This window comes from Barbus barbus (assembly GCF_936440315.1).
Source record: "Barbus barbus genome assembly, chromosome: 24".
Taxonomy (NCBI): Eukaryota; Metazoa; Chordata; class Actinopteri; order Cypriniformes; family Cyprinidae; genus Barbus; species Barbus barbus.
The window spans coordinates 19,802,563-19,828,837 of NC_136752.1; the positions used below are offsets into that span (position 1 = coordinate 19,802,563).

Sequence of the window (26,275 nt, forward strand, 5' to 3'; positions counted from 1 at the left end):
AGATTTAACAATTATAAATTATATCTCGTCTGAAGTGGAAATGGGCTTCCATAGGCCACAGTTTGCAGAATATAAGGATCTTTTTTCAGTGCAAAGATTTTTAGTGATGCTTTTGGCATTTCTTTTTAAAAGTTAGAGGTGATATAATTATATATTATATAATTGTATTTCGTTTTTTTACACACACAATATCAACACTCTCTCTGTATACAGGTGCATCTCAAAAAATTAGAATATGGTGAAAAAGTTCGTTTTCTTGTAAGTTATTTCAAAAAGTGAAACTTTCATATATTCTAGATTAATTTCATGTAAAGTAAAACATTTCAACAGTTTTTTTTTTTTTGTTTTAATTTTGATTATTAGAGCTCACAGCTCATGAAAGTCAAAAATCCAGTATCTCAAAATATTAGAATATTTCCTAAGATCAAGCAAAAAAAGGATTCGCAAAACAGAAAGTTCAAGTTCTTTGTTCATTTATGCACTCAATACTTGGTTGGGGCTCCTTTAGCACAAACTCCAGCATCAGTGAGGTGTGGCATGGAAGCGATCAGCCTGTGGCACTGCTGAGGCACTATTGAGATTTGATAAAACACAATGGACCAACACCCTAATGGACGTCACAGCACCCCAAATCATCACTGACTTCGAAAACTTCACACTGGACTTCAAGCAGCTTGGATTCTGTGCCTCTCCAGTCTTCCTCCAGACCTTGATTTCCAAATGAAATGCAAAATGTACTTTTATCTGAAAAGAGGACTTTGGACCACTGAGCAATAGTCCAGTTCTTTTTCTCTTTAGCCCAGGTAAGATGCTTCTGATGATGTTTCTGTTTCAGAAGTGGCTTGGTAGCCCTTTTCCTGAAGATATCTGAGCTCTTCATGCACTGACTCCAGCTTCAGTTCATTCCTTGTGAAGCTCTCCCAAGTGTTTGAATCGGCTTTGCTTGACAGTATTCTCAAGCCCTGCGTCCCAATGTGCATACTATCCACCCTATCTGCCCTAAATAGTATTGAAAATTACTAATATCACACAGAATTTAGGATGGATAGTGTGCACATTGGGACGCAGGCAAGCTTGCAGTCATCCCTGTTGCTTGTGCACCTTTTCCTACCAAAATTCTTCCTTCCAGTCAACTTTGCATTTAATATGCTTTGATACAGCACTCTGTAAACAGCCACACCTTTCAATAATGACCCTCTGTGACTTACCCTCTTTGTGGAGTGTGTCAATGTTCGTCTTCTGGATCATTTCCAAGTCAGCAGTCTTCTCCATTTGTGGTTTGAAAGAACAAGAGATACCCAGAATTTATACTGTAGGGATGGTCATTTATTGAAACTCAAATGTAAATATTCTAATATTTTGAGAGACTGATTTTTGACTTTCATGAGCTGTAAGCTCTAATCATCAAAATTAAAACAAAAAAACTTTTGAAATGTTTTACTTTACATGTAATGAATCTAAAATATATGAAAGTTTCACTTTTTGAAATAAGTTACAAGAAAAAATGAAGTTTTTCATGATATTCTAATTTTTTGAGATGCACCTGTATACTCTAGTCTAGATATAGAGGTGGAGAAACTCTTATTATTGAGAATAAAGAGCCTTGAAATAACAGAAATTTACATAAATCCAGTGATAATTCTCATTAAATGTCTTTTAATCCCTGGACTATATTTAACCTATTTCAATGTCACTGTGTCCTAGAAAAGAGTCCTTAAAACACACACACACTGTAATGTTTAACTAACAGGATATGCACTCACCCTGAGGGGTCAGCTGTATTCTTGCTTACTTTGCATCAAAAGCCTAGATTTCTTCTCTGGACAGGATGTGCATGTGTTGGGATTCAATGTTTTCCCTCATACCACACTACTGAAAAGAAGACCATAAAGGTCATGAATCATTTAAGATAAATGCAGTATTAAAAGGACATTTTACACTGTAACAACAAGTCAAAACTTAACATGCCGATGCCATAATCAAGGATTGTGAGCACCAAGCATCAATGATATTACTGAACATTGTGTATTTGCCAGTGCTTCCTGTATTCAAATGAGTTTATGCAATACTGATTTAATCTGTACAGTGTCAGAGCATAATCCAGTAAGACTGTATGAACAAAACAGTCCATCTTTTCTGCCTGGTTACATCTCGAATAGCTTTTGTTCATTTTTGTCATTTTCTCTCCTCTTTTATATTTTTTCACATTTGTGGTTTTTCAAGGTGTAAACCTGGTAACCGTCATCATTTGTGGTTGAAACAAGATCAGATGTCGAACAATGAAATCATTTCGTTGTGGAAACTGTAGGAAACAATGTGTCAGCTGATTGTAAATCCCATAAGAAAGTAACCACACAAAAGCTGATGCTGAAAGAACACTTGTTTTTTCCCCCTCATGTTTTTCATCACCATCACTACCTTTCCTGGTGTTACTTTCTTACACTTGGAGTAGGTGAAATAAAACGTCTTACCAACAGGCCGTTTTTCATTTTTTAGTGATTGTGTAAAATGTATGACAGGACTTAAATTTATCGATTGGATGGTAAAAAGTGATCAAAGTTTAGACTACAGATAAATAAGGAGCCAAGTTGGTCTGAACTATAAATATGTAGATATTTTATTTACAACTTATTCAAACAAAAAATATTAACAGAAATAAAAACTAATTAAAAAACTCATGAAAGTCATTCAGAATTACATAGGTTTTTGAGTAAAATCAGATGAATCAGTGTTGCCCTGGATGTGTGTCAGGACAATGTAACTATGTCTCCCATGCAATGTCCTGTCTGCAGAGGCTAGAGTACAGTTTCTGTGTCTCTCTGATGAGCCTAAGGGACTCTTGACTGCTCCTGCTCTGTTTCTGTCCCGTGTTGGCAGAGGCTTTGACAGGGGATGGTGGCAGAGGTTGTACCCCACCCTGTGCCCTGGTTTTGCCCTCTACACTGGCAGCCCTATGATGCTTCTGCTGCTTTTGCTTGGGGCTACAGGATGGCTGGGAGAGTTTCTGAACCTACAGGAGCAAAAATAGTTTGATATGCATCAGTGTTTTCTATAGGACATTTTTATTTATGTACTATTACAAAAACTGTTGAAAGTGCAATGTGTAACTTCAGCTGTACCAAAGTACGAACTTACCGTTTGCTGATGCTTGCGCAGTTTGGAGATTTGAGCTACTTTCTCCTCCATTCTCTTGACCAAACAGTCCAACTCTCGCTCCAGATCGTCACGAAGCTCTTGTTTAGAGGTCTCATCTATCTGCTTGACCAGCTCCTGGTGTTCACTGTCACACACAATGTTTACATTGTATTCTACTGTCCCTGTCAATGCATTACAAAAACTAGTCTTGATGGTCAAGATAGTGTAACTCACAAGCTCATCTGTCCCAGTTCATCCTGAAGGGCGAGCAGAAGATCAGAAAGGCTGCCCAGTGTGGAAGTTGCTTTGCTGGGGGAGGACGGAGGTCTGTGCTGGGCCTGCTGGTTCTCAGAAACTGACTTCTGCAGTGCACTGACTCTCTCACACAGTCGTGGGTTTCTGTGCTTCATCAGGTGCAAAACACTCTGAACATTGGCATTGACTGAGTGACTGGGACTGGTCGACTGAGAGAGAGAGAGAGAAAACTGCTCAAGGTAACATTTATTATTATCATAAATACTGAACACAGTTGCTGCTTAATACTTTTTTGGAAATTGTGTTTCTTTTTCAGGATTCTTTAATGAATAGAATCAATATAAATAAATATTTGAAAAAAAATATTTTTTCTTTAACTTTACTGTTACTTTTGTGTAATAATAAAAATGTATAAATGTGAAGAATATTGAAATTATGTGTCGGGGTGAGGTCATACTGACTGTTCCAGCCACAAATGGGAGGCGTTTAGCCTTTGGAGTGGGAGGTGCCTCCACCTTCACTGAGGAGGGCTTCTGACATTATATGGAAGAAGAAAATATTATTAACACAACTCACTGCAGAATACATCTGTAGTATTCTTTTCTGTAAATATACTGCCACCTTGTGCTCACTATACATTACTGCAGATCTTTGTTTTTTACCTTGCAAGAGGCCTTTTCTTTCTTCTTTTTCTTGCCTTTAGGTTGAGTCACAGCAGAAAGGGAGAGGAGATTGTTTTCAAACTCTCGCTGCAACTGATGCCAAGAAAGGCAAAGAGATGGCATGAATGCATGAATTTTAAAAATGGCTTTTTAATAAAAGCTATTTTTCTCTATGGGGAATGTTGACGTGATTTATAAATTATTTTTTGAGGATATGTTTGCAATTTTGCCTCTTTTTTGGTTTTACCTCCTCTGCTTTCTCCTGCACAAGTTTGCGTTCATGTTGCTCTTCCAAAAGTTTCTGTTCTAAGAGTTCAATCTTCCTCTGTAGATGAAAGACACCACAATAGATTGAAAAAAGAAAACTGTGTCCATGTGGATTTTTTTCCCTCCCATTACCGGAGTGCATATAGCCCAGGTGGTTAGCCCAAGTGCATATCATATGTTTGTACCTCAGCTATAGACTGTGTACTGGTAAGTTTTAGATACTCCTTTTCCAGTCTTTCCAATTTGGTGAGCTGCGTCTGCATTTGTAGGTCTGTATGTGTGCTTTCCCTACACACAGAGTCCTAAAAACCAATCAAAACAGAGAAAAAGAGAAACAAGAGAGATTAAGAGAGGATTTGAAAGCTCAAAAGCTCTTGAGTTTGTACACAAGCTGTATACTAAATATTTAAGCTCTTGGAATATAGTGCACAAGCTCTTTTGCTTTTGTCTGTTTGCTCACCTGTCTGTCTGTGTGAGTGATTCTCTCTCTCTCTGCACACTCCACCATTTTCCTCATGTAGTCAAGCTGTTTTTCCAGCAGAGAGCAGTGTGTTTCCGCGGAATGAAGCTTGGAAACCAGCTCTAAAAGGAAGAAGAGAAACAGAGACAACTTTGTAGACACTAATGTAATACAGTACTGGACTTTCCAATTATTATTAAAACAGACCAAAACCTGTTGTGGAACACTTTTACCTTTCCTCTGTGTATTGTGATTATCTTGTGTGCTGTGATCCGGTTCTCTCTGTGCAGAAGCATCTGCCTTATGTCGAACAGTCTTAGAGAAATGCTGGACGTTCCTCTCTGCCTGAACTCTCTCCAGCTCCAAGCGCCGCATCTTCTCCTGTAGTGTTTTCAGGGCTGCTATCACTGCTGTTCAAACACAGGAAATATTTACATTTGGTTTTATATGTTTGGTTACATAATATGGTCTTCGGCATCTAATAACTCAATTCACCTCTGCTTCCAGCATCAGGTACTGTTTGATAAAGTTGTGGGCTGATGTCCTGAACACCTGAGCTCTTTCTTTCTTGTGGATATGTGGCTGTGTTCATGTACAGAGGTCTTGACAGCTCCTCTGGAGGTTGGTAATAACTGCCAACATAACTCTGTTTAGATGGAGAGTCCAGATTTAGACTCTGTAATTCAGAAGTCAAAAATGAACAAATTATTCATTTTTATGGCGAAAATCAACCCTTTGAATGAGTGAACGATAATAATAGTTATATATACCGAGTCAAAATGGCTGTTAAAGAATACAATACAGTTAGAAAACAGCAAAACTCACAAACGAAAAAGCAAGTTAGCCACATTGTTGTATACAAAGATATTGTAAAGTTTTAAAGTCAAGCTATATTTCCTAGATAATTAATTAAATGGTTGTGTGTCGAAACCTAGACGGCTGCTTTCCAGGCTAAATAAACATTTACCCAAAACTTGTTCTCTAGGCTGCTCAGTAACGTAACGTTACACAATGTGAATAAGCTAATAAGGCTAACGACTGTGATACAGCAATGTAAACATCGCTAAGAATAATAACAACCGCAATAAAAAATATTTAGCATAAAGCTAAATACCTGTTCTCTGAAGTGATCCATTATAAATCAATATCTTCGTTACACATAAGACTAACGTTAAATGATGCAGCCTATTCATCGAGGCACAGCCGAAAGTGTCCTGTTAACAGCTGTAGCCGACAGCGCCGCCCAGTTTCAAACTTCCCTCTTCTTTTACCGCCCTCAATAGTTCAGCATGCACACAATGACCACAGCTTCAAATAGGATAGATAGATAGATAGATAGATAGATAGATAGATAGATAGATAGATAGATAGATAGATAGATAGATAGATAGATAGATAGATAGATAGATAGATAGATAGATCTAGGTAATTAAATAAATAAAAAAATTATAAAACCACAAATTTAAACTTATCTTTCCAGTTATTTCTGAATTAGTCATGTTGACAACAAACATATTCTACCTGTCACCCAGTTCTATTTTTATTGAGGATGCCTTCACATAATAATACAGAGGAACGTTGAAACAAAGAAGAGTGCATTGCTCATATTTGTAAAACAGTAAGAGGTGGCATAGTAAAAGCTATTCTATTTTTAGAGATTAGCTAACATATTTTCTTTTAATAATATAGCTGAATATCTGGTGAAAGCTTTGCATTAATCATAAAGGTTTTGAGATAAACAAGTGGTGGCGGGGCCCCTGCAGTTACCGATGTTTTTTGTGGCTATTGGTATTTGTAGTTCTGCGTTGTATTTGTGCCGCCAAGAGAACGTTGATATTACCGAGCGTCTGAACTACAATTCCCTTTTAATTTGCATTGGGAGGCGCGGCCTGACAGGAACGCCTTTCTAATCGTTGATTGGTGCGCCGTGACCATATCTCCGCCTATACGTTTTTTTTGTAGAGCACTATTGGACCGCGCTAGCTGTCAATCAATTGTTAACTCAAGCCGCTGTGACTGAAGAGCCAGAGCGCAGGAAGGTCTCATTCAACGGCAGCGGGGACGACTAGAGAGAATGTGAATTTAGTAAGTATTTTTATCTGACATATTTTGCACATTTCCTTTTAAAATAGAACGCGCTTAATAATTACTGACCATACCTGTGACTTTTATTAATTGTGTAACCTTTGAGGGATATGCTTTTTGCCTAACAACAGAACTTGATTGAACGTCATTCAACGGTTTTTTAGAATATGCCTAACGTTACAGTATAATATCATACTCAGCGTTTCTCTGGTTAAATAACCAGCTTTTATTGCAAAAACTATAAAGAATTATTTCCCTAGAAATTTGAAAATGTGTCAGTTCTACTGTTTAAACAACCGGAAACAAAATCCTTAATAACTTTTGTTTAATAAATCATTCAGCACAATTATAAATACACATCATTCGTAGAATGCCTGCTAAGACATGCACTTGCAAGTCTGTTTATACTAGCAGGATAATATGGAACATTTTTGGAGGGATTTGCAGAATTCCTTTGCCAGCTTGAAGCAGAGAGGGTTTAGGATCGTTTTTGCTATATTAATAATTGGCACATATTTTTGTCTTATGCATGGCTCAGTCATTCAGGTGTATAGCTGAAGAATAGTAGACTGTTACAGTGATGTATGTGAGAGATGCTGCGGGAAGATGGGATGCTCTGGGCAGTCGAGACTCGAGGTCCAGACATGCAGCCATGGAGCTCATTCACCAGGAGGTGATAAAGAGAATAGAGACCATGGGGCCAATACCGGACACGCAGTCCTCCTCTCCCCCAGCCATGGATGAGAGTCTGTCCAGTGATCTCAACGTTCTCCTGGCTCATGTCCTGATGCTCTCCAAAAGGTGTCCTTATGAAGATATCAGGAAGAAATGCATGTGTTTGCTCCAGAAGGTTCAGGTCGGTACTTTAATAATTATTAATTGAATTATTTATTAATAGTAAAGATGTTGATTGTATGATCAAAAATTTCTGTACATGATTTATGGGTCTTTTAGAAAAAAAGAAAGAAAAAGAAAACACCCTTGCATATAATATGTCGGTGAGTAATTGTACTACATTTATGCAGACCAAGCCCTATGCATTTGTACCCAGCTGTATAAACGTATAGCCAATTGGTGGAAATTGAGTCATTTCTTTACATGCATGAATTCTGCACAAAAACTTCAAAATGTTTAAGTTAACTAGAAAAGTTATTGAATATTTCATACAGTTTTTTTCATGTTATTTAATAATAATTATTTAGCTTCAGTTCAGTCTTGCTTCAAAATACATATCAGTGATTCTTTTTAAACACAGAGTTCCCATGGTCATGGAAAAACTATTAGGAAATATTAGGAATTTTGTAAAGTGTGATTTCCAGGCTTAAATAGTCAATATATTTTTTCTATTTATGCTCAAATTGAAGTATTTTTACCTGGATAGTTACTTGTTCTTAGTGGGATATTCTATAAAATGCTTTTTTGTTTTAAAATCCTGATCCATTCATCTCATACAACTGGAAAATCATGGAAAACTCATGATTCATGGTCAGAAACTGTGGGAACCATTGAAGGGCCACTTATTTTATATTTAATATATTTATCTGATATATTTAATATTGAGGTGAAGTGTAGCAGTACATGCGGGATTGCATGTACGCCACATCTTAAAATAGCTCTGCCCAGGTTGAGGAAGCTCGGGGACTGGGTCATTTATTACAGTATTTCAGGCTTGTTGTGTCACACAGTTCACTGGAGGAGTCAGAGAGGATCAGGGGATCTCCTTAGATCTATTAGTCACAGATACTGTTTAAAGGTTTACCAGAACATCTAAATGCATTTGACCCATGTCTGTACATTGACTGTGATTGCCCATTACTTTTCTGTGATCCTAAAGTGTTGAAAATATTATTTTCCCAAAGGTTTTCCATTAGAGAGTCAGAGGCGGAGGTTTAGATGTCAGAATATTAACATGTACTTGTTTCAGATTGCTTTGTTAGTGTTATTTTTGGATCAGCAACTTTGGTAATTAACACAGATGTGTGATTAATTAACCCAAAATGTCACATTACTAAAAACATATATATATATATATATATATATAACTATGTGCGAACGTGTTTTGTGTCTTATATATATATGTGTATACACAGTGGGGGAAAAAATTATTTTATCCCCTGCGGATTTTGCACGTTTGCCCACTGACGAAGAAATGATCAGACTATAATTTTAATGGTAGTTTATTTGAACAGTGAGAGACAGAATAACAACAAAAAAAATCCAGAAAAACGCATTTAAAAAAAGTTATAAATATATATCTTTCTTTCTTTATTTATTTATTTGCATAATCTTTACCTATTCTTATATTTATACAAAATAGATGTGTTGTTAGATGACAGGATGTTCCTCCCTTGTTTTCTGTTGATCTTTTAAACCATTCTGCTTACTGTATCAGTGGTAAGCCGTCTGCTCTGATATCCGGAATTATGGGATTCAAGGGGCCATGACAAATGAGGCAACAGCAGTAGAGAAAAAAATTTAATTGACCTTTGATCCAGTGAGCACCACACAGATGCTGGCAGGCGTAGACACACTCAGGATGTGACCTCAGAAAGCAGTAATCCAAGAAAAAAATGATTACTGATAGGCTAGTACAGCATTGTTTTGTAATTGTGGTTGGTGCTGCCCACTTGCTTGATATCACATTTAAAGTATGTGTCCTCTGGTTGTGCATCACACCTGAATGAGTTGCACCTGAATGGGTATTGTTCATTGTGAGTGTGTTTATGTATGTGTGCACTAATGCATGTTTCTGCAGTGATAAGCCCTGAGAAGCTGTGGATAGAGAGACAGATCTAGGTCAGTGTCAGTCCACTGGTCTGAAAGGAGTTTTAGAAATTATGTAAGATGCACATATTTCCAATGACCTGTGTTTTTGTTTGTTATGGCACATAGTGTCATATTTCTAATTTGCAGGTGGCGCTAGTTGTCTGTGAATTAAAAATTCACGAGTAATTAACTTTGCAAATAATGTGCACAAAGATGATTTGATGAATAACATTGATATTTATGTTCCCATATTACTTACTTTGATTATTATAAGGGCATTTTCGGTGCAAGCAAAGGTGTTTTACCTAGGGATGCACGATATTATCGGACTGATATCGAAATCGGCCGATAATGACTTTAAATGTAAATATCGGCATCGGCCTGACATGCAAAATTATGCCGATATGTCTTGCCGATAAGGGGAAAGGGTTAACTCGCATGTGCTCAGGGTGTGCTAGCGATTAGATCACGTCAGCAATGTGGCTCATTCTTGAAGCAAAGTTTTGTCTGAATGATGAATAGATTGACTGTTTTGGATCGCTGCATTTAATGTGTGAAGGCATGTACAGAATGACGCGTTCGCTGTGGGATAGAGTAAACAGTTATAGCACAAGCAGGGGCAGCAGTGACAGCCTCCCCCAGGTCCTAATGCCCGTTCGGTAAGGAGTTTTAATAGTAGGGGCGCTGTTGGCCTACTTCTAATTAAATTAAAAGTAAAATAGCCTACACAAATAACATTTAGACTGTGTTTCTGATTAAATAAAGCAGTAATTGATGTAATAAAATAAGTATGTTTTAATTTAATGGTCAGAAGCTATAGCTTACATGAAAAAAAAAAATGACAAACATGACACTTGTAAATTAAATAATTTTATATATACTGATTTATTCATTAATGTGTAACGTTTTATTTTTTAAACAAATCATGAGCTCTAAAAGATTTTCAGAATTTTTACAACTCTTGTTTTAGACCATCTACAAATGTTAAATCTTAAAATAAAATATTAGGGTTAACACTGCATCTTTCTGGGGGAAAAAATGCAGCGATTTGATATAGTTGATTTATATTTATTTTCAAAGCTTCAATGTACTGTTAAAAAACCTTTATTATTTTTTATTTAATTCTAATAAATAAGTTCTTGTTAAAAACTAACCAAAATTAATAATATTTTGCTTATAATTTCTGCACAGGAGAGACTTGGTGTTGTTTCCAAACAAAAGGAAATATATCGGCATCGATATCGGCCAAAATGAGTTGAAAAATATCGGCATATCGAAAATCGGCAGAATTCCAATATCGTGCATCCCTAGTTTTACCCCATTAAATATGAGCCTTTGAGACGCCAGGCTTCCTAGAATTAATGTTACTTTTACCTTTATAGAGACAGTAACACGTTACAGAAAGCAGTTGAGGAGTGTATTTGTTGCCCACCCAAGTGTATTTGTTTAAAAATGATTCCTTCCCTTGGGTCTTAAATTAGCTGTGGGCCTTGTGAGGGTCATGTGAATTGGATGTGTGTATGCACGCACGCATATGTGTGTGTGTGTGTGTGTGTGTGTGTGTGAGTTTGTTATGTGTATGGAAGCTGGGTGCCACCATGGTACTTGGCACCGGTTTAGTGAGCTGAGATCTAGTAATGTTAAGTCTACATGTCTGCAGTCTTAGTGGTGGTGATTTTCTAAAATATTTCATTCAGTTTTCTTGCATAAAATAGGCCTCATTAATAAAATAATTTTAACAAGTTCAAGTTTGGTGTGAGGAAGTCTTGATCTTATTTGATCAAAAATACAGTAATAAGGCAATATTGTCAGATATTAACATTTAAAATAATTTTTTTTTTTTTTCTATTTGTACATGTAGTTTTTCCTGTGATGGCAAAGCAACATTTTCAGGAGCCACTACTCCAGTCTTCAGTGTCACATGATCCTTCAAAAATCATTTTAATATGGTGATTTGGTGCTCAAGATTCATATATTTTTTTAAGGTTTCTTTTATGAAAATAGCTTTTCACATGGCAATTATTTCCCCTTAACAGTATACTATGCCTAAAAAGCCAAAACATAGTCATCAGGATGTAGTGTGAACAAAATAGCCTTTTATTATGAGTCTTCTCTTCATTATTAACCATTTTATTGCCATTTTGTATGCACTGAAGATGAAAATGTGATTGCAGACTGATGAAAATAGGTTTGTCAACCTAAGGCAGCATTGTGGCAGCAATAGAGGGTTAAGTGAGGAGAAAAGAAAAGGATAAATAAAGGACACTTTATTTATACTTCAACTGAGTGGAAAACAATCTGCAGACTGTGTTTTTCCCCTATTTAAGGAAGGGGGCTAACATGACAGCATGGAGTTCTGTAGCACAACAACCCCACGATTGGGGAGGGGGACTTGTTTGTGGTAACTATGCTGAGGGGAGGGGGAAATCCTTAGAAACCTCTCTCAACTCTAGGAATCGAGGAACGGTACTGCCCTAGAGGAATGATGCCTATTTGGATGTTAAAAATGGCCAAAAAAACAAGTCTTTGGATGGAAAAAGGAATGAAAGACATACACTCCCACAAATACTCAGTGCACAACATAACACCACACAGTTAGCACTTTGGCTTCTAAGATGGTGTGCGTATGTGACATTTTCTCCCCTGCTGGTTCTGTCTGGGAGTGTTATGAGCGTTGTTAATGCTTTTATGAGAGTGCTGTTAATGCCACTTCTGTTGATCTGCACAAACACCTCATGAAATAAGTCGGATGAGGAAAGCGGTGCAGATGAAATACAGAATCTGCTGTTGGCAGAATTACGAATGTGAAAGTTGAAGACGTTCTAGTAAGAAAGCAAGCGGGCACAATTTTTCAGAGTGTTGGATGTTGTGCTGTGTACAAGGATCAGATTACAGCCCATCTGTTGTTGATTAATATGAATGAATGCACGTGAAGCTGTGCACGTGGATCTATACAGGATCTATAAAATCTCAAACTTTTACATATTATAGTTAGTTTTGGAATCGACATAGCAGATCAAGTCCCAGTGGTGAGGGAGGAGACCTGTTTTTTTATATTATGTCATATGTGTGCAGCAGTGTTGATGTTTTACTCGAAATGGCATTGAAATCACGTCAGTGTTATATGAAAGCTGTGTTTGACAACTGGACACTGTGACAATACTGTGGTGATTTGGTGAGTTACCACAAAACCAAGTTTTTCCCAAAGTGTAAAATTACGAACACCAGAGGGTGCCATTACCTTATAATAAAACCACTTGCTAACTTGACTGCCTTAAGCTTGAAACAGCGGAAATTTCCACCGCCTGACCTAAATGCTTGCAGAACTGTTTTATTTCTTTAGTCCTTATGTCAAGAAAACAAATAGGATTAGATTGCTAAACAAATGTCTGCCATACCATTTTATCCAAATAGCAGTTGCTCAGTTGGCAGACCCATTACATGCAGGAAAATTACATCACAACAATGTTGATCGGCATGATCTTTACACCTCAACAACTATACTGAACTGTGATGTCAAAGGCGAGTAAAAAATATCAACCAATTAATACTTTTAAGAGCTCTCCAGACGTTGGTAAAACATCTACTGATTTATAATGTAATATTATGCTTGCAGATGCTATTTATTTCGATTACACAGCTAATTTCGAATTGCTGGATGATTTAGTTACAACATCTATCAGAAGGGTCTGTGCTCTCCAGCCAAACTTTATCCTCTTGGGCTAAATACGTGAACATGTATGTCAGTGTGTCATAAGTATAAAGATTGAAATGCTTAGTTTAGATTTGTTTGTACTGTAAATGTTAAATATGGAGCTCATAGATATTTGTGTTTGTGTGTTTATACCAAAGTCTCTTTAAGACTTTTTGACTTTTTGGGGTATTCTATAGTCTTTGTTTATGCTCTATAAAGGGCTTAATGAGAGCTTTCGCAACTGTTCATGTGTTTGGAAGAGAAAACCAATGTTTAATTTTTTCATCAAACACATCATGGACAGGTTCTGGACACTTTTTTTATTGTTGTGAGAAGTACTTTACCATGATAGCCATCCATCCATAAAACCACAAATGAAGCATTTCCTATGTTCTGTGAAGTGCATGTTAAACCCAGGCAGCTGTAATTTAGTTTTTATAGATGTAAGCACCTTTGACATCTTGATGCTTCTCATTTAATTTGTCACATTTAAAGTGTTCTTTGTGGTTCTATGAGAGTAACTGATTCAGTTTATTGAAAAAAACATCTGCTTTCATTCTTCATAAAGACATAAATCCATTTTGGTGTAACCTTGAAGTTGGAGACTGACATTTTGATACATCATCACTTGTGTCAGATGAAACAAACTACCTTGAGAAGTTTCCAGCTTCGATTATGGCCACATCCGGGGCACCAGAAGGGGGGATAAGTTGATTTTATATGCTGTATTTTTGCAAATAATAAGATGCAACGTGAGCCACAGCCACACGTGCCACAGAACCCATGTGTAACCAGACTCGAAGAGGAAGTGGTATTATTTTTTGTGTGTGTGTTGTTATAGAGCATAAGAATGTCATAGGTCAAAAAACCCCCCCCGGAAATTCAAGGGATGTGAAATAGAGAACAGAAATAGACTGAGTTGTTAGGCGAAGTAGAAGAAGAAATCTGTTCGGAGATTGGATGGTCTGGTGGCTGTGCAGGATACTTAGTGTTATGCAATAAAGGTTAATGGTCAGTTTTAATATTTGTAGTTTTAGACTCAATCCATGTGCATTCTTTCCATAGCATCACTTTTTGTTATTCTAAAGTAGCATCTGCTTTGATCCCAGTATTTGAGCTTTATGGAAGCAATTTCTGTTTCCTGTGTAATTTTATTTTCATTGGAAAACTACAGAAAAAGACAATGGCAGGTGTAGGATGGAAAACCCTCTTCATTGTAATAAAGCCCCCCTATATATGTGCATCATTTTCCACTGGGTTGGCAGAAACGATTTGCTGCAGCCATTGTGAAGTCACATTTTGCAGTAACACTATGTTCTAAAGTTTGACAGAAGCATGACGCACTATCCTTGGCCAACGTTGGAGAAAGAGCATGCCTCTTGAGGAATGCTGAGATTACATTTCAGTGTTTACATTGTACATTTGGATTGGTATGAATCTCCACTCCATTCATCCTTGCAAGTAGCATCTTCTTTGTTGTGATTTGATGCAGGCCTCACTGTTTAAGCATCTCAGCAGGTCTTCTGATGGAAGCTTTGGAAAGCTTTCTTGATGGTTATCACTCTTAGCCTTTTGCAGGTACAAAGTGTACATCAATTGGAGCCCGAACAGTTTGGCATGTCTGCAAGCAACAGATCACTGTGATGTGATCTGAAAGTTGAAGGCAGTGAGAAGTTGAAAAATGAAGTCAACAAAGATGAAAAGACAAACTCATTCATAAGTAAACTTTGAGAGGTGGAATGTTTAGAAGTTGAATAAAAGGAGTGAGAGATGAGTCACATCTAGAGAGAGATAGGGAGAGTGAGGAGTGAAAGGAAGAACAGAAAACAGGGCTATCAATTTCGTAACCTGAATGTTAGCCATGTTTATGTCTCCCTCTAGACCCTTGGCATTTTCCGCCTCTGATCAAACACATAGTGCTGGTACTTTGGTACAAATCTTGTACTTAAAAATGTAATATACCAATCTTTCTGTTATATCTGTTGTAACTAAATTAACCTTCTGTGGTATAAATTAAAAATAATACATGGCTGCTGATTTGAGCTGGTTTAAGCTGGTCATGTGGTGGTCCTAAGCAACTAGTTCCTGCTCAGGACCAGCACTTGACCAGCTTAAACCAGCACATGACCAGCACATAACCAGCTCATGACCAGCTAAGGACCAGCTTAAACCAGCTCAAACCAGCAGCCATGCTTCAAAACTAACCAGCATATGTTGTTTTTTTTTAACAGGGTTGGTATAGATCACATGTCAAACACTGCACCTGGAGGGGCACTGTCCAGCTCCTAAACACCTGCCTAGAAGACCTTGATTAGTGATTCAGGTGTGTTTAATTAGGGTTGGAGCTAAACTCTGCAGGACACTGGCCCTCCAGGAACTGATTTCTCATCTGTATTTCATTATCTTCACAGTAACCTATCTGAAGTAAACCACACAGTTGCCACAGAAGTAAACAACTGACAGGCCTGCACCAGTTCAAGCATACAAAAAAACTGATATGACATTTTGAATGTTGTGCTTGCCGAGGTATCGCTTGATTGCTCTGCCAAGCGGATGGCTCTTAGGACAGGTTTGAATCAGTGACCCACCTCTAAACCTGATTTAGCAACACGTGTGCCAGAGCTGGTGCTGAGTCATTCGATAACACGTTGCACACATTTAGGGAAGAGTATAACAAAACAATCGCGCAATATTCGTCTCTCTCACGAACGGCAATCTGGTTTGCTTGTTAGTGTGTCTGTGTGTGTGCGTGTATTGTTTTGTGTTTTTCAGGCAGACAAAACCCCTTTGAAGACAGCAGTCCTGGGATTATTATTGGTATGTCTGGATATGCTTGTATTTTTAGTTGAGGTTTCCACAGCAGTGTCACCTGCCGCCGTCTTCTCTGTCTGGACATGGGCAGTGTGGTCAGCTGTCTGACAGTCTTAAGATATTCATGTGACATTATTTTTTTATACAGTATTTATTTAACAACTAAAGGTTAATATCAAACCCAAAGCCACACAGTGGGCCTTATGTGGATTGTTTTTAGTTAGTAGCTGTTGCTAAAAGATATTGCAATGTTATTTTTATTTAAAAAAAGGAATCGTTTTTCCACACATTTTTTTCCAGTTATTTGAGAAAACATAAACTAGCTCCTTATATAAATCAGTGTAAAGACACAAGAGCCTGCTAGGAGCCAAATGTGTTAGCAAATGGCTTGACTGATCAGTTTGTCAGCTATGGATTGTGTTATGCAATGGCCCTAGCTGAATATGTTGCAGTATGATATGCAGCCAAGACTATTAGCTTGCTTCTGACGATCATAGACTTCATAACTTGACCATAACCTTATGTGAACTCATTGGATCATGTGTGTGGGACCGTTTTAGATGCACATGTTATAATGTTCTTGTTTTAGAGCTTGAACTAGAATGATCTTGATGCCTAGAATGACCTTACAACAGATACACAAGCTTTGTAACGTGGTTTAAAATGTGGCATGTCAAAACTATTGTAAAACTAAATATGAATTAAACACTAATTATTTTCCCCCTTTATTTGAAATAAAACCATTTGGTTTACAAATATTTGTAGGTTTAAAATTGATGTTAACTATTAAAAAAAAAACATCAAAGCCTGCTTGTGTTGTTTTCTGGTTTATGGATATGTACTAATATATCATAGTTAAGTTAACAACTTTATTAATCCCACAAGGGGCAATTCAATTCATACACTGCTGTTCAATTTTTTGGTGTCAGTACGTATTTGTTTTTTGTTTTTGTAAGAAATTAACCTTTTTATTTAGCAAGGATGCATTAAATTGATCAAACGTTACAAAAGATTTCTTAAAATAAAATACAGTTATTTTAATTGTAATATTTCATGCTATTACTGTTTTTACTGTGTTTTTGATTTTAAAAAAATCACAGTCTTGGTATATAATACATATAATAAAAAACATTATAAAATTATTACAGTGTAAATTCAAATTTAGGCCAATGGATTTCTATAAAAAAGTTTTTTTATTATTTCTAACTTTCTTTTTTCAATTTGGCTGCTAAATACGTAATTGTGATCAAGTATTCAAATGCAGCGTTCTCTGGTCAAATATATTTATATAATGACTGCTAAAATGAAAAACTGACTGTTGTCCCTGGCTGTCATCTCTTACATAGCTGTGGCAATTTAATGTCTCTCGTATCACTTCATGTTCTCTCTGCCTGAGTTTATTTTGTGATAATGACTGACTTTATAGCTGGATTGAATTAACTCTGAGTGCGTATGTGTGTGTTTTGACTCCACCAGTAAAGCTAATGGCCAGGTGTTATTGCTTCTGTTCAGTACAGATAGTGCTTTCAGTTGGAGTTATGGGCTAGCCCCACCCTCCGACCAACTTACTTAATAACTGTCATCAGTGTGTGTAAGTGGGGGCGGTGGGGTTCTGAATACCTTCCAATATGGGAGTCCGTTTATACCAGATCCTGACCTCTGCTTTATTAGTATAATAAATCAATAGAGAGGGAAAGGGGGGAGAATAAAAAAGAGAAAGGGAGATGATAAAATAAAGAGAAGGGGTACAGTGATAAACAAGTAGCACTGTCGCTCATAGATGCTGGCTCCACCCCTACTGCTCTGTCATTGGTTAAGATGCACAGCATGAGCGCACCTTGATTGGCTGAGAGGATACACATCTCCAGAATCCTAGAATGTGTTTGTGTCCTGTGTAAAAAAGAACATTGCTAACTGAAAAAAAGAGAGAGTGAGACAGAAGCATGTAGAAGACGAAAAAGGGGTGTGGACCATATGGTAGGATTTGTCCCAGAATTTCTAGGAAAATGGAGAACTGTTTGTTTTGCCTGGTGATGCCTGGGAGACAAAAGGAGTTGACCCACATTAAACCGCTGATTCTCCTGCATCCTTAGCTACTCCCTTTATTGCCCCTGTTTAGGCATTCCTGGAATCATATCCCAAGTAGCTCCCATCTGCCAAAAAAAACAAAAAAACACCATACTAACAAAACATGCCTTCATGGAACATCTACTTTTGATTGAGGTATTTCATCATGACGGAGTCAGACTTCTTGAGAGAAGTTCTATTTCAGTGTCAGTCTTGTTTTCTTCCCATTAGATGTCAATTTACCTAACCTGATTAGCTAATGCATTCAATTTAATAAAAGCCAGTTGACCATTCTAGTAAACAGAGATGTTGACTGTAGAAAATGTGCTGATTTTAATGCATTAACAACAGGAAACTATCTGCAGTGGAAGGCACAGGACCCTTCATTGTGAAAGTATCAAGACGAGCATACTTGTAGGTGTCTGTAACAGTGGGCAGTACGCATGTCTTTTTTGAAAATTGTGTTTTTTTTTAAGGCTTGATCTATTGCTGTGGTTGTGACACATGCCTGCCTTGCACTATGTATGACCCTCTTTGTGACATTTTCTAGATTGGTGCAAATGAGAAACAGGTCTGCTACTTTGCATGGCTGCCATATTTTTGACTGATAAACATAACAAACAAGGATTCCAAAGAGTGTTATTAGACAAACACATGTTCAAAACAATCCAAGTATGATGTCCATCCAGTTCACTCAAATACATAATTGCGCTGAGTGGTATTTGGAGGGATGTATGATATTACAATTCAGGCTGATAAGACAAAAAATTATTTTTATGTTTTGACCAATACTCAATAAATGTCTAAATGAAAAATTATTGATTTAAGATTAAGTTAGCATTATATCTTGATAAATGTAGAGAAAATGAGCTGTAATATTGTCTAATATTATACCAATATATCGTGCATCCCTATATGTTTGTTAAATTATTATGCTGCAAGAAGGTATATTTAATTGGTATCATTGTCTATTAGCATGTTAGCAGGGGAGTAGAACCAAGCAGAAGGCTCAAGCTGATATGCCACATTTATCGCAGACCATAGCCGAGTGTTTGGAATTGCTGTTATCTAACTGATAGGCCTAATCTTAGTCATTATGTGCTAATAGGAACAAATAAAGAGGCCAGTCTGATCACGGGACAACAAATTATGTGACAAAGCTAAATAGAGTTTTATAAGCAAATAACGGTAGCAAAACCCAAAAGAGGAACACTTTTACACATTTCAAGCTGAGCGAGAGTCTGTGGCTTGTGAGGGCACATTTTGTACTGTTTGTTTGTCTTTGTGTGTTCAGCTGCTAGTTGTTTGGACATGCAATATGACAGTCTAGATTCACCTGCCACCTGTCAGCACACATTTCACTGAAGACATTTAGTGGCTAGCAGTATTTGGGAAGCTGCTTTGAAACTTACCAAGTTACTCATAATTATAAGAAGTTAAACTGTAATTGAAATGTTTTTACACAAGCTACTAACAAAAAGTAGCTCATTTAAATATACTGTATGAATTAGTTTTTTATATTTGTTATATTTATGGGCTTTTTATGTCTTTTTTTATTTTGAGAGGACAGTGGAGAGATGACAGAAAAGTATTGGGTGGAGAGAGGGGAGCGGGATCAGCAAAGGACCTCAAGGGAGGAATCAAACTCGGGTCACTGTGAGTGCAGTTGCACTATAAGTTAACGCACTAACCACGAGGCTATCGGCGCCAACAAATTAGGTTGGGTTTTTATTTTACAATAAAAAAAGCATTTATTTGGCACAAATTCATTTAATTTCATAGGATATCACATGTGTGCAACAGTCTTAAAATGTCTGTATAACACATTTACTTAAAAAAAACAACAGAAAAGCAGCGCAGTGTAATGTAAAATTGCATTCAGCGTGAATGGCCCTACACTGCATTAAAAGAGTGCAAACAATATCATCTTGTTGCAAGACTCATATGAACATTCCCTGGTGTGTAAGGCAAGTAGTAGTAAAGTTCAGATCAGGGTCAAGGACAGGTGTTAGTTACCCTTGAGTTATGAAATGAATCAGTGGCACTTTCTCCCCCCACCCCCAATGATCTACCCCTATCTTGGCTTGTTTACCATCTCAAGATGAAGCTGAAAGAGTTGAGCTGAGGGGAGTTGGTCTGCGTGTGTTGTATGATACAATAGAGAGAACAGGGAGAGGGGGCTCACATTGTGAATGAGGTAGTGGAAGTGTGTGTGAGCATGAATCTGATCTCAAATGCCTGTTGCAACACAATAGCCCCACCATCTAGCTTTTAAAAGGGTAACTAAAGGACAGGACGGACAGTGTCATAAACTTTTTGTCATAAAATACCTCCCAATAGTTAAATACAGTGCACAAATTTCTATAACTACATGATTCTGCTGCTGCATAAAATTATGTTTTGGGAACTTGACATACAGTACATTTACTCTTTTGCACCTATAGCTTCTAATGTTAGCAGACATTACTGTTGACACACACAACAAGTTCCTCACATTCCCCTTCCCATGTCAGTATGTGTTCTATGCGTGTTATCTCCTCACATGTTTGTGTAGCGACTCAGTGCTCATTCTCATACTTAAGTCAATCTGTTAAGTAGCTGTGGAGACAAACAGCTCTAGTTGAGCAACTCGAGAGAGCAAGTGAAGGAATACTGTTTTGAGAAATGCCTAAGACTGTGATTAGACCTCATTAGGTCTAAAAGGCCCTGAGCCTCATGGCTGAATACAAGCCTCTGTGTGTTGATGTGTGAATGTTTATGTGAGCGCTCGCTTCCCTTCCCCCCTTAAACTCAGCTCTGTACTGTTTTTTAGGCCTACCTGAAAGTAGACCTGTTTAGACATGTTTGGATCACAGTTGTTTTTTGGGTTCTTACATTTTTGTTATTTTTCTTCATGTTTGATCTATTTTTAGTGGTGACATCAAAAATACACTACCTATACTACAACTTTTATGCTCCCCAAGGCTGCATTTATTTGATTAGAACCACAGTAGTAATATTGTGAAATGTTATTACAATTTAATATGAATTTGTGTCATTTTAATATATTTTAAACACAACTGCTTATTATTTTTGGAGATTCTTTGATGAATATAAAAGGCAGAAAATAATTTATTTGGAATAGAAATATTTTTTTAACGGTATAAATATCTTAACTGTGTTTTTTCATCAAATTAATAGATCCTTGAATCGATCCTAATCGATCCAAAAAAATAATAAACCATGACCATGTTAACTATGAACATTGATAAGGACTATCTTTAGAGATGACAGACATTTTATAATCTATAAAACATGGTTTATGCATTTAATACACACACACATATGTGACCCTGAACCAAAAAAACATTGTATGGGTCAAAATTATCAATTATTTTATGCCAAAAATCATTAGGATATTAAGTAAAGATCATGTTCCGTGAAGACATTTTGTAAATTTCCTACCTTAAATATATTAAAACTTTGATTAGTAATATGCTTTGCTAAGAACTTCATTTGGACAACTTTAAAGGCGATTTTCTCAATATTTCGATTTTTTTTTTGCACCCTCAGATTCCAGATTTTCATATAGTTGTATCTCGGCCAAATATTGTCCTATTATTATTAAATGATTCGGTTCGATCGCAACGACTCCCTAATTAACGCTGACTTACTGCCACCTGCTGGCCGTTTTAATTTCACATTTAAAGTACCTTCATTTTTAAAAATAATTTCAAACATCAGTTTTCAAGGTTTTAGGTTTCAAATATCAAAACATCATTTACGCATTTGTAACTGCAGGTTAGCATTCTATGTCCCTCTGAGCTGCATTAAACAGTGTGTAAATGCATCTAAATGCCACTTCAGATGCATTGCAAAGATACATTTTCTTGATACTTATTTCATTTGCTTGGTAATAGCCCAAATACAAGAATTTGACTCAACAGATGATGCACACTTTTAGAGAAAATGGCTTAAAGGTAAAAATGTCCATAAAACTTGTTGGAAAAGACTCATTTCTATCACTGCTGTGAACTGACCACACAGAATATGAAGAATATCAAAAAAATTCAGGAGTCAGCTGTCCATGGTAATCTTTAAGATACCAGCACAATAACACACTCAGCAAAATATTGTCTAATTATCATTATCGATAAAATCCCAGAAAATATCAAGATATCATTTTTTGCCAATTTCACACACCCCAATTCATGTTATTTAATTAATATAATAAGTTATTGATAATAATTATTAAAATCAATATGAATACTTTTTGACTTATCCATTTTCTTAAAAATGGTTTAAAGGCTGAAATGTGAAGTTTATCATTTAACCAAACTTTTTTTTGTGAAAACTTGTATCTGAATTGTAAATTAACTTTTTACAGTCATTTTACAGTTTAATATGGTACTATTGACATTGCCCTACCCCACTCATATGGTATTAATTTTATTTGTGCAGGTCTTAAAAAAGGTCTTAAAAAGTCTTAACTTTGAGCTTAAAAATCCTGCAGAAACCCTGATGAGGTAATACTTCAGACGTATACAAGATACCCATGCTGTATTAAATGACAATAATTTTAATACAATAAGCTTTACAGACAAATGAACTGATCTATGAAGACAATGAGCTAATTATGAACTGACTAATACTTTTGATAAAACAAATATTCACACTGTATTAAAACATTTCTTTGTTAGTTAGTAACATTGTGAATTTTGAAGTTTGACCTATGACCTCTCACACATACATGCAGTGATTTAAGTTTTTGGACATACTGTTTGCTTGTGTGGGTGTGGATAGGTGTTACGTGTGTAGGTTTTGCTCCACTGGTGTAGAAGAGGTGCTGTGGTTCAGGGATTCTTTTTTTAGGTAGAACAGCATGTTCTGTTTTTTTTTTTTTATAAAACAGGAAGTTTGTGTACTTAAAGCCCAATTTATACTTCTGCGTCGGACCTACGCCATAGCCTATGCAGAGACACACAGGCCTATGCCGTAACCTACTGTACGTCATACCTTACGTGCACCTCTCCAAACATCTAACAGCACATCAATTCTACGTGGACCGCAAGCGCTGTGATTGGTCTGCTAGAACCCTTCCCTCTGTATGTACTTGAGTTTTGTGTGCGTTTATGAGCACTGTAATATAGTTTAATGTTACACCTTCTTATTTAAAATAAAACAAAGCAAAGAACAAGTGTCTTATCATTTATTATAGTACATAGCATTATACATCAGTAGTTGTCCTCGACAAACAATGTCGATCTGCCGTGGTACACGTCCTTGTGGAGATGCCATCAAAGAATTCCATCTTCTCCTGTTCTGTTGTTGTCTCATTTTGTAGTTTTAAATATGATTTAATGATTTGATATTTATTTTCCGCCATCACGGCTATGCTTCTCCGACGAGCTGCTTCTTCTTCGGCTTTTGCCGTGGAACTGCGGGTTTACAAGCAACATGCCCGTGGACACTGCAGACTAGCGGTCCGCATGTGTACTGCACATCGACACGGACGACGACGCAGAAGTATAAATGAAAACCGACACACAGCTTACGGCGTAGAGGCTACGGCATAGGTCCGATGCAGAAGTATAAATTGGGCTTAAGCGTCTGAGAGTGTTAGGGGTGTCTGGATCGTTTGTTCTTTGGTCTAAGATGCATGATGCATGAATAAGCTGTTCGTAACTTTTTCAGTAGTTTCTGGGTTGGTTTGATTTGTGTTTTGAACATTTTCCTATACACTTGTATGTTTTTTCATCCTTAGAACAAATTAATTGTGTTCATCTACTTATTTTGAGTTTTTCTTATGGCTCCGCATCAGTGGTGGGCCGTCAGGGGAAGCAGGGCCTTCTCTGCTGGCCCTATAAAAAATAAAATTATGTGAAAAATGATTTGTTTTTATTGATTATTTAGGTATCATTTTCATTTGTGTAATGTCCACAATATTGCCTATAATCAGTTTAGTTGAGGTTGAACTGGAATATCCTACATAAAAAAAAGTCTGAGGATAGATAGTGCTACCCTTTTGTTGAAAGACATCACATCTGATTTGTTACGAGCATTAGTGACAGAATCATCAGCCAATCAAATTTTGACGTTCAGTGACAGCCCTCCCACTAGGTCTAGCTACATGGCCAGTGCTACCCCCAGCGTTAGACCGCCCCTTTAATCAGGGATTTTCAAGGAACGAAAGTGAAATTCAATGAAAAGAAAATGACAGATGCAGTCATCGGCGCCTACACCAGATCTTGTTGCCGATCTACTAAAAAACACTTTTTCAAGGCGCTCTTTTGCAGACAAAAGAGAAAAACTGAGAAAGGAAGACCTACACCCAAACCGAATTCGCTAACAAAGGCCAGCAAAGGTTTCAAAAATTGCAACTATGAGTGCTATGAGTGGCTAACAGCTAGCACCGAGCACAAGTGATTTTGTTGGCCGTGTTTACTTTTTAATACGTGCAAAGGGACATGGAATGACAGACCCATGGACTTCATTAACAAGTGACAGGTGAGTGCTTTATAATTTGATGAGTATTGTATCATGCACATTGTAATGGAGGTATACGTGGTGCGTTGATAATACTGTGGTGCGGTGTGTGGATGTCCAGCATTTGTACAGTTTTACTGCTTTGGGTGCGTCGTCATTTTAGAGTGACGTGAATGTAGTGACCCGTGTATTGGCGGATTACTTTTACTGACCATGTAGGGAAATTAACTCTCATTTAACCCACCCCAATCTAGCCTACTGTTGAAACTGTTGATCAGCCGTCATTGTTGTTGAGAGCCTGTGTGCAGCATCATGTGCATTATGCATACGGCTGCGTTAGCTGTAACAGAGCTGTGTAAGATGTGTACATGTAATTTACAGTTGCTTACTGAAGGCCCTGACTGAAACCCCACAGTACGCCACTGCTCAGCATAAATCAAATATCTAGCAAATATCACGTCACTGTGGGTGTCTATAGTTTTATGTTTTAGGTGAGATAAAGGTATTAACAGCTGTTAAGCTGTTAACAGAGATGAGAGATGTTAACAGTCAGTGGGCTTAATGTAACTGCCTCCTGAAGAAACAAGCAAGAAATGTGTAACCCTGAACAGGAAGTGCAGAAAAGTGTGATGGCTCTCACAGGATGTCATGCTGCGAATCAGAGGTTGTCTTTACCTTGGGGGGAAATTTCCCTGCACCCTTATGTATTCACACGGACACCCACCATATTTAGGGAAATTTGAGTCAAATGTAACATAGGAGATAACAGATAGAACAAAATATGCGCGTGCACACACACACTGTTAAAACCACACATAAGCTCACGTGCACTCACTTTTAAAGGTAGTATCCCTAGTATCTAATGCTGCATTAGATATACCACTTACCAAACAACACGTGTCATGCCGTTAAACCATCTGTGGCCTAACTGATATCATCCTTGTGGCACACAAATTGATACATAACAGTGAATCTAAAGCAGATGGCAAAGTAAGTTACTGTATTTGTTGTCACAGTATGACAACAAAAGTCATTATCTTGGTAAATAAGTCACTTTTGACATCTGTCAGAGATGGTGTCTATTCTTCTCAATGTATACAGATGGTCCAGAAATTACTCATTTAGGTTTTGTATCTAAATATGATGTTAATAAAATCTTAATAAAATGAATAAGAGATAGTTCACCCAAAAATTTTGTCATCATTTACTCACGCTCATGTTGTTCCAAACCTGTATGAGTTTTTTTCTTATGTTGAACATAAAAGATGATATTTTGAAGAATGCTGGTAATCAAACAGTTGATGGTCCCCATTGAAAGTATTTCTTTCTATACAATGGAAGTCAATGGGGACCAAAAACTGTTTGGCCCTTCAAATTTCTTCAAAATACCTTCTTTTGTGTTCAACATTAGAAAGAAACTTATATAGGTTTGGAACGACAAGAGGGTGAATAAATGATGCCAAAATTGTCATTTTTGGGTGGACTATTACTTTAATTTTACCTTGACTTTTTCAGAAGACAAGAAAAAAAAAAACATCCTGGACAGTCACACCACATGATCAATTTTATGTTTAACTCAGAATTCTGCATATATACTTAAAATTAATA

The 26,275-nt window shown here is 37.0% G+C and overlaps 2 protein-coding genes across 3 annotated transcripts in view; one reads left to right on the forward strand and one right to left on the reverse strand.

The window, feature by feature from the left end:
• Positions 1 to 2,494: 2,494 nt before the first annotated feature.
• On the reverse strand, positions 2,495 to 6,030 carry LOC306843870 (centrosomal protein cep57l1-like). Its single transcript, XM_079375568.1, has 11 exons — positions 5,894 to 6,030; positions 5,275 to 5,455; positions 5,013 to 5,189; positions 4,780 to 4,901; positions 4,505 to 4,621; positions 4,300 to 4,377; positions 4,053 to 4,145; positions 3,852 to 3,923; positions 3,370 to 3,599; positions 3,136 to 3,280; positions 2,495 to 3,010 (listed from the first exon to the last, which is right to left on the reverse strand). The coding sequence occupies exons 1-11, from the start codon at positions 5,912 to 5,914 to the stop codon at positions 2,762 to 2,764; spliced, it is 1,485 nt and encodes a 494-aa protein (XP_079231694.1). The 5' UTR covers positions 5,915 to 6,030; the 3' UTR covers positions 2,495 to 2,761.
• Positions 6,031 to 6,791: 761 nt separating this feature from the next.
• The window catches only part of LOC306843609 (sestrin-1-like), a 47,498-nt gene continuing 28,014 nt past the window's right edge, over positions 6,792 to 26,275 (forward strand). Inside the window, exons 1-2 of one of the 2 annotated variants that reach the window (XM_079375161.1) lie at positions 6,792 to 6,864; positions 7,403 to 7,720. In XM_079375161.1, coding sequence (XP_079231287.1) covers positions 7,445 to 7,720 — 276 coding nt within the window. In that variant the 5' untranslated portion in view covers positions 6,792 to 6,864; positions 7,403 to 7,444. Of the gene's footprint in view, positions 6,865 to 7,402; positions 7,721 to 12,933; positions 13,153 to 26,275 lie in introns of those variants that run through there. The other variant, XM_079375163.1, reaches the window with a different exon arrangement.

Coding starts and splice junctions, on each gene's coding strand:
- LOC306843870 (XM_079375568.1), bottom strand. CDS start 5,914: ATGGATCACTTCAGAGAACAG. Junction 4,902..5,012: donor TCACAATACACAGAGGAAAG/GTAAAAGTGTTC, acceptor TCTTCCTTTTAG/AGCTGGTTTCCAAGCTTCAT. Junction 3,600..3,851: donor TCCCATTTGTGGCTGGAACA/GTCAGTATGACC, acceptor TCTCTCTCTCAG/TCGACCAGTCCCAGTCACTC.